Source organism: Hypanus sabinus, chromosome 6 (assembly GCF_030144855.1).
Source record: "Hypanus sabinus isolate sHypSab1 chromosome 6, sHypSab1.hap1, whole genome shotgun sequence".
Lineage (NCBI taxonomy): Eukaryota > Metazoa > Chordata > Chondrichthyes > Myliobatiformes > Dasyatidae > Hypanus > Hypanus sabinus.
In genome coordinates, this window is record NC_082711.1 from 110,238,646 (window position 1) to 110,251,238 (window position 12,593).

Below are 12,593 nucleotides of genomic sequence, written 5' to 3' on the forward strand. Positions count from 1 at the left end.
CCACAAGAAAATGAATGTCAGGGTTTTACAAAAAGCTGCAGAAAGTTGTAAACTCAGCCGGCTCCGTCATGGGCACTTTCAATAGTTGATGCACTGAAAAGGCAGCGTCCATCATTAAGGACCCCTGTCACCCAGGACACGGCCTCTTCTCATTGCTACCATCAGGGAGGAGGTATAGGAGCCTGAAGACACACACTCAACGATTCAGGAACAGCTTCTTCCCCTCTGTCATCAGGTTTCTGAATGGACACTGAGCCCATGTACACCACATCAGTGTTTTTTGCTCTCTTTTTAGCACTAGTTATTTAAATTACATATATATATAATTTATATTAATATAAGTGTATATGTGTATATATATATATGGGGGGGGGGGTAATTGGACATTCAGCCCATCGAGTCTGCTCCACCATTCCATCATAGCTGATTTATTATCCCTCTCAACACCATTCCACTATCTTCTCCCACGACTTTTCGTACCCTGACTGATTAACAACCTATCAACCTCCTCTTTAAATACACCCAATGACATGGCCACCAGTCATCTGTGGCACGAATTCCACAGATTCACCATCCTCTGGCTAAGAAAGATTCCTTCTCAGCTCTGTTCAAAATGGACATTCCTCTATTCCAGGCGTTCACAGACCCCTCGGTTAATGGTAGAGGTGCCTGACATAAAAAGAGTTGGGAACCTCTGCTCTATTCTGTGGCCGTGCCCTCTGGTCCTAGACTCACCCATGATAGGAAATATCCTCTCTACATCCATTCTATCTCGGCCTTTTAATATTTGATCTGTTTCATCGAGATCCTCCCTCATTCTTCTAAACTCCAGTGAGTACAGGCTCACAGCCATTAAATGGGCCTCATACATTAACCCTTTCATTCCCAGAATCAGTCTCGTGACCTTCCTCTGGATTGTCTCCAAGGCCTTTTTTCAGGCAGGGTCCCAAAACTGCTCATCGTACTTCAGGTAATGGTCTGACCAATACCTTATAAAGCCTCAGCATCATATCCTTGTTCTTATAATATAATAACACGGTAACAATTCACGGTGTTTCCTACTTGGGGTGCGCTGGCTGGTCAGAAGGCTTCCTGCTCAATTCCCTCCTCAGGAACCTGTGCTCAAAAGCCTGAGCTCACACGCCAGTGCATCACTAAGAGATGCCGCCTTTGAAATTATACATTAAACCACAGCTATCTCGGTGGGCAAACGAGATTGCATTATGCTGTGTCAGAATAAGAACTAGCCATAGTGCTCTGGTCAATAGTTAGTCCTCAACAGTTTCCGGAAGCACAGCATGGTAATTGCCATATTGCATAAAATATGTATGTATTTATATGCAAATATATGCAATATGCAAAATACATTGGGAATCTGCCATGCACAAAATGGCTGTACTTCCCACGATGCAACAATTACTACGTTAAAAAAATGGAATTACCTGGCTGTAAAGCACTGTAATAGCTGAAACATGCCTTATTAATACACATCTACCTTCAAACTGCAAAGGAATAGCTTCAAAAACCCTAGTTGGCATACATTTGTACATTTGTCAGGCAGCTCTTGGGGAATAAAGGTAACTTGCCTTTCACTCAGATATGAGGATTCTGAGGTGTCTGATAAGGCTAATGTGGAACCCACAGACGATGTACCAGGTGAGGCAGAAGGTACTTGATGGGGCAGACGGGTGACTAGTTTCACCGTTCACATAGATATGTTCCTGACCCATGTGCACATGACAAGGATACAGCCACATTTGATGAGATCTTTGATGCTCCTCCTCGCTGGAATTAAACGCTTCTTTCTGAAGTTCATCTGACTGCTAGGCTCTCAGTGGGGCCTTATCACTTGGGCAAAGATCAGTTTTATTTGTCACATGTACTTTGAAACATACAGTGAAATGTGGTGTTACTCCCAAAACAAATCAGTGAGGATCGTGCTGGGGGCAATCCGCTAGCGTCACCATGCTTCTTGCACCAACATGGCGTGCCCACATCGCACTAACCCTAACCCAGAGGCCTTTGGCAAGTGGGAGGAAACAGGGGCACCCAGAGGAAACCCTAGCGATCACAGGGTGAATGTATAAACTCCTTACGGACTGAATCAGAATCGAGTTCATTATTGCTAACGTATGCCACGAAATTTGGTGTTTTGCAGCAACAGTGGAGTGCAATTCGTAAAATGAACTACAAATTACAATTAGAAGTATACATAGATTAAACAAACAGTGCAAAAAGAGAACAAAATGGTGAGCTAGTATTCATGCGTTCATTGTCTGTTCAGAATTCTGATGGCAGAGTCCTTAAAATATTGAGTGTGTGTCTTCGGGCCCTGGGTGGTGGGGCCCTTAATGAGCCATACCATTTGAAGATGACCTTGACGGTGGGGAGGCCAGTGCCCACGATGGAACAATAGTGGTGCCATTAGTAAATTTATAGTCGACATTTGTGCCGATTTATTTTCCCACAGTTCTCCCAGTGTGCTTCCACAGTGTGTCTGTCCCATTTTTCTGATCATCTCGTCGCTTCCATGAGCTACAATAACACACACAAAATAATGAACAAGCTCAGAAGGTCACTCGTGAAAATGAATAAACAGCCGACATTTTGGGCGTTGACCCTTCATCAGGACTGGAGAGGAAGGGGGAAGAAGTCAGAATGAAAGGGTAGGGGAGGGGAAGGAGTACAAGCTGGCAGGTTATAGGTGAGACCAGGTGAGGGGGGAAGGTGGGTGGGAGTGGGGGGGGGAAGATGAAGTAAGAAGCTGGGAGATGATAGGTGGAAAAGGGAAAGAGCTAGAGAAGATGGAATCTGATAGGAGGAGAGTGGACCATAGTGAAATGGAAGGAGGAGGGGCACCACAGGAAGGTGATAGGCAGGTGAGGAGAAGAGAAGAGGTGAGAGTTTGTTTGTTAATGCACTTCTCTGAGTGGATGTAGTTTATTTATTGGAGACACAGAAGATTCCGGATGCTGGAATCTGGAACAAAAAATAAACAACCTGAAGAAGGGTCTTGGCTTGTGGCATCGACTGGTTATTCCCCTCCATAGATGCTGCCTGGCTTGCTGAGATTTTCCAGCATTTTGTGTGTTGCTCTGGATTTCCAGCATCTGCTGAATCTCTCGTGCTTATCGTGTAATATAACAGCAGCGCTTTAGTTATTTTAAATTTTTGCTCCAGGATAGCAGGAACCTTCGGACTCACCTGTGTTCTCAGGTACTTGCTCTCCCAAAGTGTACATCATTCCTCCATTTCCACTTTGGCTGGAAGGCACAGATGCAAGCAGACCTATTAAAATTGTAAAAAATGCTCACGTTTAAACACTGCCTCAGAAATCCAACACAACAAAGTACAAAGAAAATCCCAAGGCTTCAATATCAAGTTCAATCTCATGTTCAATTATCATTCAACCATACATGAATACAACCAAATGAAGCAGCAATCCTCTGGGGCCAAGGTGCAAAGCACAGTACCGACAGCACACAGCGCAAATGGTTACAATATCAGAAAAACATGAAGTCACAATGAAAAAGAACAAATTTGTAAAATTTCCCTAACCTGCCATTTGAAAGTATTTCAAATTATTCAAGTATACACTGTAAATTAGTTTCATTAAAGATTAGCTTTATTTCTTGCATGTATATTGAAACATACAGTGAAATGTGTCATTTGGATCAAATCAGATCAGTGAGGCTGTGCTGGGGGCAGCCCGCAAGTGTCTACATAGCACGCCTATAGCACATTAACCCTAATTCATATGTCTTTGGCATGTGGGAGGAACTTGGAGCACCCAGAGGAATCACACACAGTCATTACTGACAAATGTTTAATCTTACTTTATTTTCAGGATTATAAAGATTGCAGCTTTTGCGAGATTAAGTTGATTGGGATACTGTAGATAATGGCAGAGCATCTTTTTATTCAAGATTTCAGAATTTAATACAGTGGATTCTGACTGATTGGACTCTTGGTTAATCGGGGCAGCTGATTATTAGAGACAAAACTTAAAGTACAAAAACTAATTGAGAAAATAATTGAGATTCCCTTTGTTTACTTCGGACATTATGCCATTTAATTGGGGCAGGAGATTGTTGCTGAACAGTTGCTAACTAGCATCAGATACATTCACTCATGTGTACACTGTACCTAGAGCAAACAGTTTTTAAATAGCTCCAGTTGCACGTGTTTGTGTTGAAAAAGCAGTGACTTTTGTCACTAATAGTTGTAGTAAGACAACTCAGGACAATTCTGCTCACTGCTGTTTCAAGATTTCATCAGTGGAAATGCCAAAAATGGGTTGCAGTGAAAATGAAATGATTACACTACTTAAACAAGCTAGGAACTGCAAAGAATTTGCAGGCATCGACAATCATCTTGAATGTTACAATGAAAATGAAGATTTGGAGGATGCAGTCATTACCAGCATAGTACAAAGGCAGTCCATTACCTGCGCTGTCTGTGCAGATTTTGTTCATTTACAGTCAGTCAAAAGAACACAGCAATATACACTAAATTAATTCCTATGTTATAACTATTAGGAACTAATGCACAGCTTTATAATGTTGTAGTAGTATAGGGTAGTGTTCAAATATGTTCTGTAATTCATTTAAATATGTAATTTGCTACTCAGTTAAGTGGTAGGTTATCTTTTCATACCTAATACTTATCGATGAAGGAATTCATCCACATAGCATTCTTTTGAGTATAAACGGACAAAACGAGTGCAGACACCTCGTGACTGCCTCCATACAATACATCCTCCAAATCTTCACTTTCATTGTAACATTCAAGATGATTGTTGATACTTCAAATACTTCATAGTTTCTAACTTGTTGAAGTGGTGAAATAGTTTCATTTTTGGCTGTTTCTGGCGTCTCCAAGTCTGAATGCTTGAAACCACAGTGAGCAAAACACTTCTGAATTGTCTCACTGTTCATTTCTGGCTAACTATCAGTAACAAAATCACTGCTTTTTGAATGCAAGCACACACAACTGATGCTATGTAACAGCTTCACTCTAAGCGTGGTGTAGTGTCTGACTCTAGTTAGAATCTGTGCAACAAAGGTCTCCTGCCCCAATTAAGTGGCATAGTGTCCCAAATAAACAAAGGAAATCCCATCTATTTTCTCCATTAATTTTAGTTCTTTAAGAAATGTCCCAAATAGGCAGCTGCCCACTTAACTGGAATCCATTGTATTTTGTCCAATGTGAATAAGGGCCAGAAAAGAAATTTATGCATATAAATGATATTTTATCAATATCAGTACATGCTGCATCGAACAACAAGTGCCCTGATTGAAATGAACATTTTTGGAACAGAAATAATAGACATCTCACCAAGTCCCCTGTAGCGTGAGAGTTGCTGGTAAATCTGCTTCATTCTCTCAATGTTAAGGCGACTAGCCTCTGCGTGTATCACCATGGGTTTCGGGTAATGTACCCCAATGATGCACTTTGCAGCAATCTGCACAGTGTCAGGAGCATTCCATGGATCGTAGATGTACTTTGTGGGGAATTCTTTAAGAATTGGCAAGTAGCGTCTGCAAAAACAAAGTTATACAGTTCGTTCAAGTTTAATTATCATTGAACCATACATGAATACAGCCAAGTGAAGCAGTGTTCCTGTGGGGCCAAGGTGTAAAACACATTACCATCAGTACACAATACACTGCACATTGCTCAAATAGCACACATGGTTAAGATTTCAGATACAGTCGCAATGAAAAAAAATTATATAGCCCAAGTTCCTGAATAGTATGACTGTAGATTGATGGCAAGTTGTAGTGGTCCGGCTTGTTCTTTCAGTGAGCAAATACCAGAGGGCAGCACCGAGCAAACACAGGACAGCTGCGCTGAGGGAACACCAGAGGGTAGCACCGAGTGAACACCGGAGAGCAGCATCGAGTGAACACAGGAGGGCAGCACCGACTGAACACCGGAGAGCAGCACCGAGCGAACACCGGAGGGCAGCACCGAGCGAACACCGGAGGGCAGCATCGAGTGAACACCGGAGGGCAGCACCGAGTGAACACCGGAGAGCAGCACCGAGCGAACACCGGAGGGCAGCACCGAGCGAACACCGGAGAGCAGCATCGAGTGAACACCGGAGGGCAGCACCGAGCGAACACTGGAGAGCAGCACCGAGTGAACCCCGGAGGGCAGCACCGAGTGAACACCGGAGGGCAGCATTGAGTGAACACCGGAGAACAGCACCGAGCGAACACCGGAGAGCAGCACCGAGTGAACACCGGAGGGCAGCACCGAGCGAACACCGGAGAGCAGCACCGAGTGAACCCCGGAGGGCAGCACCGAGCGAACACCAGAGGGCAGCATCGAGTGAACACTGGAGAGCAGCACCGAGTGAACACTGGAGGGCAGCACCGAGTGAACACCGGAAGGCAGCACCGAGTGAACACCGGAGGGCAGCATCGAGTGAACACCAGAGAGCAGCATCGAGTGAACACCGGAGAACAGCACTGAGCGAACACCGGAGAACAGCACCGAGCGAACACCGGAGAGCAGCACCGAGCGAACACCGGAGGGCAGCACCGAGCGAACACCGGAGAGCAGCACCGAGTGAACCCCGGAGGGCAGCACCGAGCGAACACCAGAGGGCAGCATCGAGTGAACACCGGAGAGCAGCACCGAGTGAACACCGGAGGGCAGCACCGAGTGAACACCGGAGGGCAGCACCGAGTGAACACCGGAGGGCAGCACCGAGTGAACACCGGAGAGCAGCATCGAGTGAACACCAGAGGGCAGCACCGAGTGAACACCGGAGAGCAGCATCAAGTGAACACAGGAGGGCAGCACCGAGCAAACACCGGAGAGCAGCACCGAGCGAACACCGGAGAGCAGCATCGAGTGAACACCAGAGGGCAGCACCGAGCGAACACTGGAGAGCAGCACCGAGTGAACCCCGGAGAGCAGCATCGAGCGAACACCAGAGAGCAGCATCGAGTGAACACCAGAGGGCAGCACCGAGCGAACACTGGAGAGCAGCACCGAGCGAACACCGGAGGGCAGCATTGAGCGAACACCAGAGGGCAGCATTGAGTGAACACCGGAGAGCAGCACCGTGCGAACACCAGAGGGCAGCACCGAGCGAACACCAGAGGGCAGCATCGAGTGAACACCAGAGGGCAGCATCGAGTGAACACCGGAGAGCAGCATCGAGTGAATACCGGAGAGCAGCATCAAGTGAATACCGGAGGGCAGCATCGAGTGAACACCGGAGGGCAGCATCGAGTGAATACCGGAGAGCAGCATCGAGTGAATACCGGAGAGCAGCATCGAGTGGACACCGGAGGGCAGCATCGAGTGAATACCGGAGGGCAGCTTCGAGTGAATACTGGAGGGCAGCATCGAGCGAACACCGGAGGGCAGCATTGAGCGAACACCAGAGGGCAGCATCGAGTGAACACCGGACGGCAGCATCGAGTGAACACCGGAGGGCAGCATCGAGTGAACACCGGAGGGCAGCACCGAGTGAACACCGGAGAGCAGCATCGAGTGAACACCAGAGGGCAGCACCGAGTGAACACCGGAGAGCAGCATCAAGTGAACACAGGAGGGCAGCACCGAGCAAACACCGGAGAGCAGCACCGAGCGAACACCGGAGAGCAGCACCGAGCGAACACCGGAGAGCAGCATCGAGTGAACACCGGAGGGCAGCACCGAGCGAACACTGGAGAGCAGCACCGAGTGAACCCCGGAGAGCAGCATCGAGCGAACACCAGAGAGCAGCATCGAGTGAACACCAGAGGGCAGCACCGAGCGAACACTGGAGAGCAGCACCGAGCGAACACCGGAGGGCAGCATTGAGCGAACACCAGAGGGCAGCATTGAGTGAACACCGGAGAGCAGCACCGTGCGAACACCAGAGGGCAGCACCGAGCGAACACCAGAGGGCAGCATCGAGTGAACACCAGAGGGCAGCATCGAGTGAACACCGGAGAGCAGCATCAAGTGAATACCGGAGGGCAGCATCGAGTGAACACCGGAGGGCAGCATCGAGTGAATACCGGAGAGCAGCATCGAGTGAATACCGGAGAGCAGCATCGAGTGGACACCGGAGGGCAGCATCGAGTGAATACCGGAGGGCAGCTTCGAGTGAATACCGGAGGGCAGCATCGAGCGAACACCGGAGGGCAGCATTGAGCGAACACCAGAGGGCAGCATCGAGTGAACACCGGACGGCAGCATCGAGTGAACACCGGAGGGCAGCATCGAGTGAACACCGGAGGGCAGCATCGAGTGAATACCGGAGGGCAGCATCGAGTGAACACCGGAGTGCAGCATCGAGTGAATACCGGAGAGCAGCATCGAGCGAACACCGGAGAGCAGCACCGAGCGAACACCGGAGAGCAGCACCGAGCGAACACCGGAGAGCAGCATCGAGCGAACACCGGAGTGCAGCATCGAGTGAATACCGGAGTGCAGCATCGAGTGAATACCGGAGAGCAGCATCGAGTGAACACCGGAGAGCAGCATTGAGCGAACACCGGAGAGCAGCACCGAGTGAACACCGGAGGGCAGCACCGAGTGAACACCGGAGGGCAGCATCGAGTGAACACCGGAGAGCAGCATCGAGTGAACACCGGAGAACAGCACCGAGCGAACACCGGAGAACAGCACCGAGCGAACACCGGAGAGCAGCACCGAGCGAACACCGGAGGGCAGCACCGAGCGAACACCGGAGAGAAGCATCGAGTGAACACCGGAGGGGAGCACCGAGCGAACACTGGAGAGCAGCACCGAGTGAACCCCGGAGGGCAGCACCGAGCGAACACCAGAGGGCAGCACCGAGCGAACACTGGAGAGCAGCACCGAGTGAACCCCGGAGAGCAGCATCGAGCGAACACCAGAGAGCAGCATCGAGTGAACACCAGAGGGCAGCACCGAGCGAACACCGGAGAGCAGCACCGAGTGAACCCCGGAGGGCAGCACCGAGCGAACACCAGAGGGCAGCATCGAGTGAACACTGGAGAGCAGCACCGAGTGAACACCGGAGGGCAGCACCGAGTGAACACCGGAGGGCAGCACCGAGTGAACACCGGAGGGCAGCACCGAGTGAACACCGGAGAGCAGCATCGAGTGAACACCAGAGGGCAGCACCGAGTGAACACCGGAGAGCAGCATCAAGTGAACACAGGAGGGCAGCACCGAGCAAACACCGGAGAGCAGCACCGAGCGAACACCGGAGAGCAGCATCGAGTGAACACCAGAGGGCAGCACCGAGCGAACACTGGAGAGCAGCACCGAGTGAACCCCGGAGAGCAGCATCGAGCGAACACCAGAGAGCAGCATCGAGTGAACACCAGAGGGCAGCACCGAGCGAACACTGGAGAGCAGCACCGAGCGAACACCGGAGGGCAGCATTGAGCGAACACCAGAGGGCAGCATTGAGTGAACACCGGAGAGCAGCACCGTGCGAACACCAGAGGGCAGCACCGAGCGAACACCAGAGGGCAGCATCGAGTGAACACCAGAGGGCAGCATCGAGTGAACACCGGAGAGCAGCATCAAGTGAATACCGGAGGGCAGCATCGAGTGAATACCGGAGGGCAGCTTCGAGTGAATACCGGAGGGCAGCATCGAGCGAACACCAGAGGGCAGCATCGAGTGAACACCGGACGGCAGCATCGAGTGAACACCGGAGGGCAGCATCGAGTGAACACCGGAGGGCAGCATCGAGTGAATACCGGAGGGCAGCATCGAGTGAACACCGGAGTGCAGCATCGAGTGAATACCGGAGAGCAGCATCGAGCGAACACCGGAGAGCAGCACCGAGCGAACACCGGAGAGCAGCACCGAGCGAACACCGGAGAGCAGCATCGAGCGAACACCGGAGTGCAGCATCGAGTGAATACCGGAGTGCAGCATCGAGTGAATACCGGAGAGCAGCATCGAGTGAACACCGGAGAGCAGCATCGAGCGAACACCGGAGAGCAGCACCGAGTGAACACCGGAGGGCAGCACCGAGTGAACACCGGAGGGCAGCATCGAGTGAACACCGGAGAGCAGCATCGAGTGAACACCGGAGAACAGCACCGAGCGAACACCTGAGAACAGCACCGAGCGAACACCGGAGAGCAGCACCGAGCGAACACCGGAGAGCAGCACCGAGCGAACACCGGAGGGCAGCACCGAGTGAACCCCGGAGGGCAGCACCGAGCGAACACCAGAGGGCAGCATCGAGTGAACACCGGAGAGCAGCACCGAGTGAACACCGGAGGGCAGCATCGAGTGAACACCGGAGGGCAGCACCGAGTGAACACCGGAGAGCAGCACCGAGTGAACACCGGAGAGCAGCATCGAGTGAACACCAGAGGGCAGCACCGAGTGAACACCGGAGAGCAGCATCAAGTGAACACAGGAGGGCAGCACCGAGCGAACACCGGAGAGCAGCACCGAGCGAACACCGGAGAGCAGCATCGAGTGAACACCAGAGGGCAGCACCGAGCGAACCCCGGAGAGCAGCACCGAGTGAACCCCGGAGAGCAGCATCGAGCGAACACCAGAGAGCAGCATCGAGTGAACACCAGAGGGCAGCACCGAGCGAACACTGGAGAGCAGCACCGAGCGAACACCGGAGGGCAGCATTGAGCGAACACCAGAGGGCAGCACCGTGCGAACACCGGAGAGCAGCACCGTGCGAACACCGGAGGGCAGCACCGAGCGAACACCAGAGGGCAGCATCGAGTGAACACCAGAGGGCAGCATCGAGTGGACACCGGAGGGCAGCTTCGAGTGAACACCAGAGGGCAGCACCGAGCGAACACCGGACAGCAGCATCGAATGAACACTGGAGTGCAGCACCGAGTGAACACCGGACGGCAGCACCGAGTGAACACCGGACGGCAGCACCGAGTGAATACCGGAGAGCAGCACCGAGTGAACACCGGACGGCAGCACCGAGTGAATACCGGAGAGCAGCACCGAGTGAACACCGGAGGGCAGCACCGAGTGAACACCGGAGGGCAGCACCGAGTGAACACAAATCAAATCAGTGTGGACTGAGCTGTTGCCATGCTTCCACTCCTAATGTAGCATGCCCATAATGCACCAATCCTAACCCCTATGCCTTTGGAATGTGGGAAGAATCTGGAGCATGTGGAGGAAACCCAGGATTTCATGGAGAGGACATTCAAACTTCTCACAAACAGTGGTGGGAATTAAACCCCAATCGGATAGGTGGTGCTATAAAGTGTTGCATTGGTTATGCTGCTGTGCTGCCCAGGTATGGTAAAGGTACACGCATTGGTACAGGTAAGGGTAGATGAGAATTCAGAGCATCTAACCATGATCTTATTAAACGTCAGAGCAGGTCTGAAGAGCTGAGTAGCCTTCATCTGGTCCTAATTCACATTCATATACAGTGGATTGCAGTTAATTGGGCCATTGGTTAATTGGAGGAGCAATTTGGGACAACTCATAAAGAACAGAAACAAATCGAGAAAATAGCTGCGATTCCTTCATTTATTTGGAACAATATGCTATTTAATTGGGATAAGAGACCGCTGTTGAACAGGTCATAAATAGTCAGTCATGTGCACTTATACTACAGCATCCTTAGAGAAATCAGCTCTAAGTAGTGACAGTCGCGTGTGTTTGTGTTCAGAAAGCGGTGATTTTTGTCAGTGATAGTTGGTGAGAAATAAGCAGTAAGACAATTCAGAACTGTTTTACTCATTGCAGCTTCAAACACTCAGGCTTGGAGAAACCGTCGGGAAGTGAAAATGATACAATTTCACTACTTTAACAAGTTAGAAACTGTGACAAATTTGAAGGCATCAACAATGATCTTGAATGTTACAATGAAAATGAAGATTAGGAGGATGCAATCGTTGAAAGCATTGTGTGAAGGCAGTCCATTATCAGCACCAGGTGTCCATACTGATTTGGTTTATCATGTACACCCGATAGACGACTTTCTCCTTCTCCGGCTAGTAGAAACCGTTTTGCCGGGTACAGTAGCTGAGAATCAGGAGCTGGACTGGGTTGACAGAGGCTATTTGACACACAGGTCATTGGGAGCATTTAATAGGTAGTGGGAGCTGATTCCCTCTACCCCTGTACCAGCTATGACAACCTCAATGAATCTATTTGCTGGCCCTCATGGAAAACATGTATTTAAAATGTACCGATGAGTACAGTATCAAAGTAGTCATCAGGCAGCTCATTGGCCAAGATGGAATACTCCCAGGATGCACCAGGATTTCCATGATGTAACTGGATGGTGCACTATCATTCACATTTAGCTGATTTTTAATTGCTTTTTTAAAATTTTGTTCTGGGTTCATAGGGATGGTTTTGAAGACAGAGGGGTCTCAGGGGTCAGGGTGGGTTTAGGGACAGGGATGTGGGGGATCAGAGGCGAGGCCTGTGTCTAGATCTTCATTCCACATTTGAAAAGCAGACCGAGGATGTAGGACATCCGTGGTCAGATGTTAGACGGGCAGAGAGCGGATGCGGGTTCTCCCAGGTCAGCGAGATCTAGGAGTCAGAGTTGCATGTGGGCAAGAGGAATGAGTTCTGACACCACCCTGGGCTCAGAAGTCGGTGAGACCGGAGGTTGAGGCCATTGGCAA

At 50.3% G+C, this 12,593-nt stretch overlaps 1 protein-coding gene across 3 annotated transcripts in view; it reads right to left on the reverse strand.

Moving 5' to 3' along the window:
* Positions 1–12,593, reverse strand: part of LOC132395750 (cryptochrome-1-like) — a 160,460-nt gene that overhangs the window by 14,442 nt on the left and 133,425 nt on the right. For all 3 annotated transcript variants that reach the window (XM_059972727.1, XM_059972726.1, XM_059972728.1), the window contains exons 9-10: positions 5,338–5,540; positions 3,205–3,288 (exon numbers count right to left, since the gene is read on the reverse strand). In XM_059972727.1, the coding sequence (XP_059828710.1) occupies positions 3,205–3,288; positions 5,338–5,540 (287 nt within the window). The remainder of the gene's footprint in view (positions 1–3,204; positions 3,289–5,337; positions 5,541–12,593) is intronic.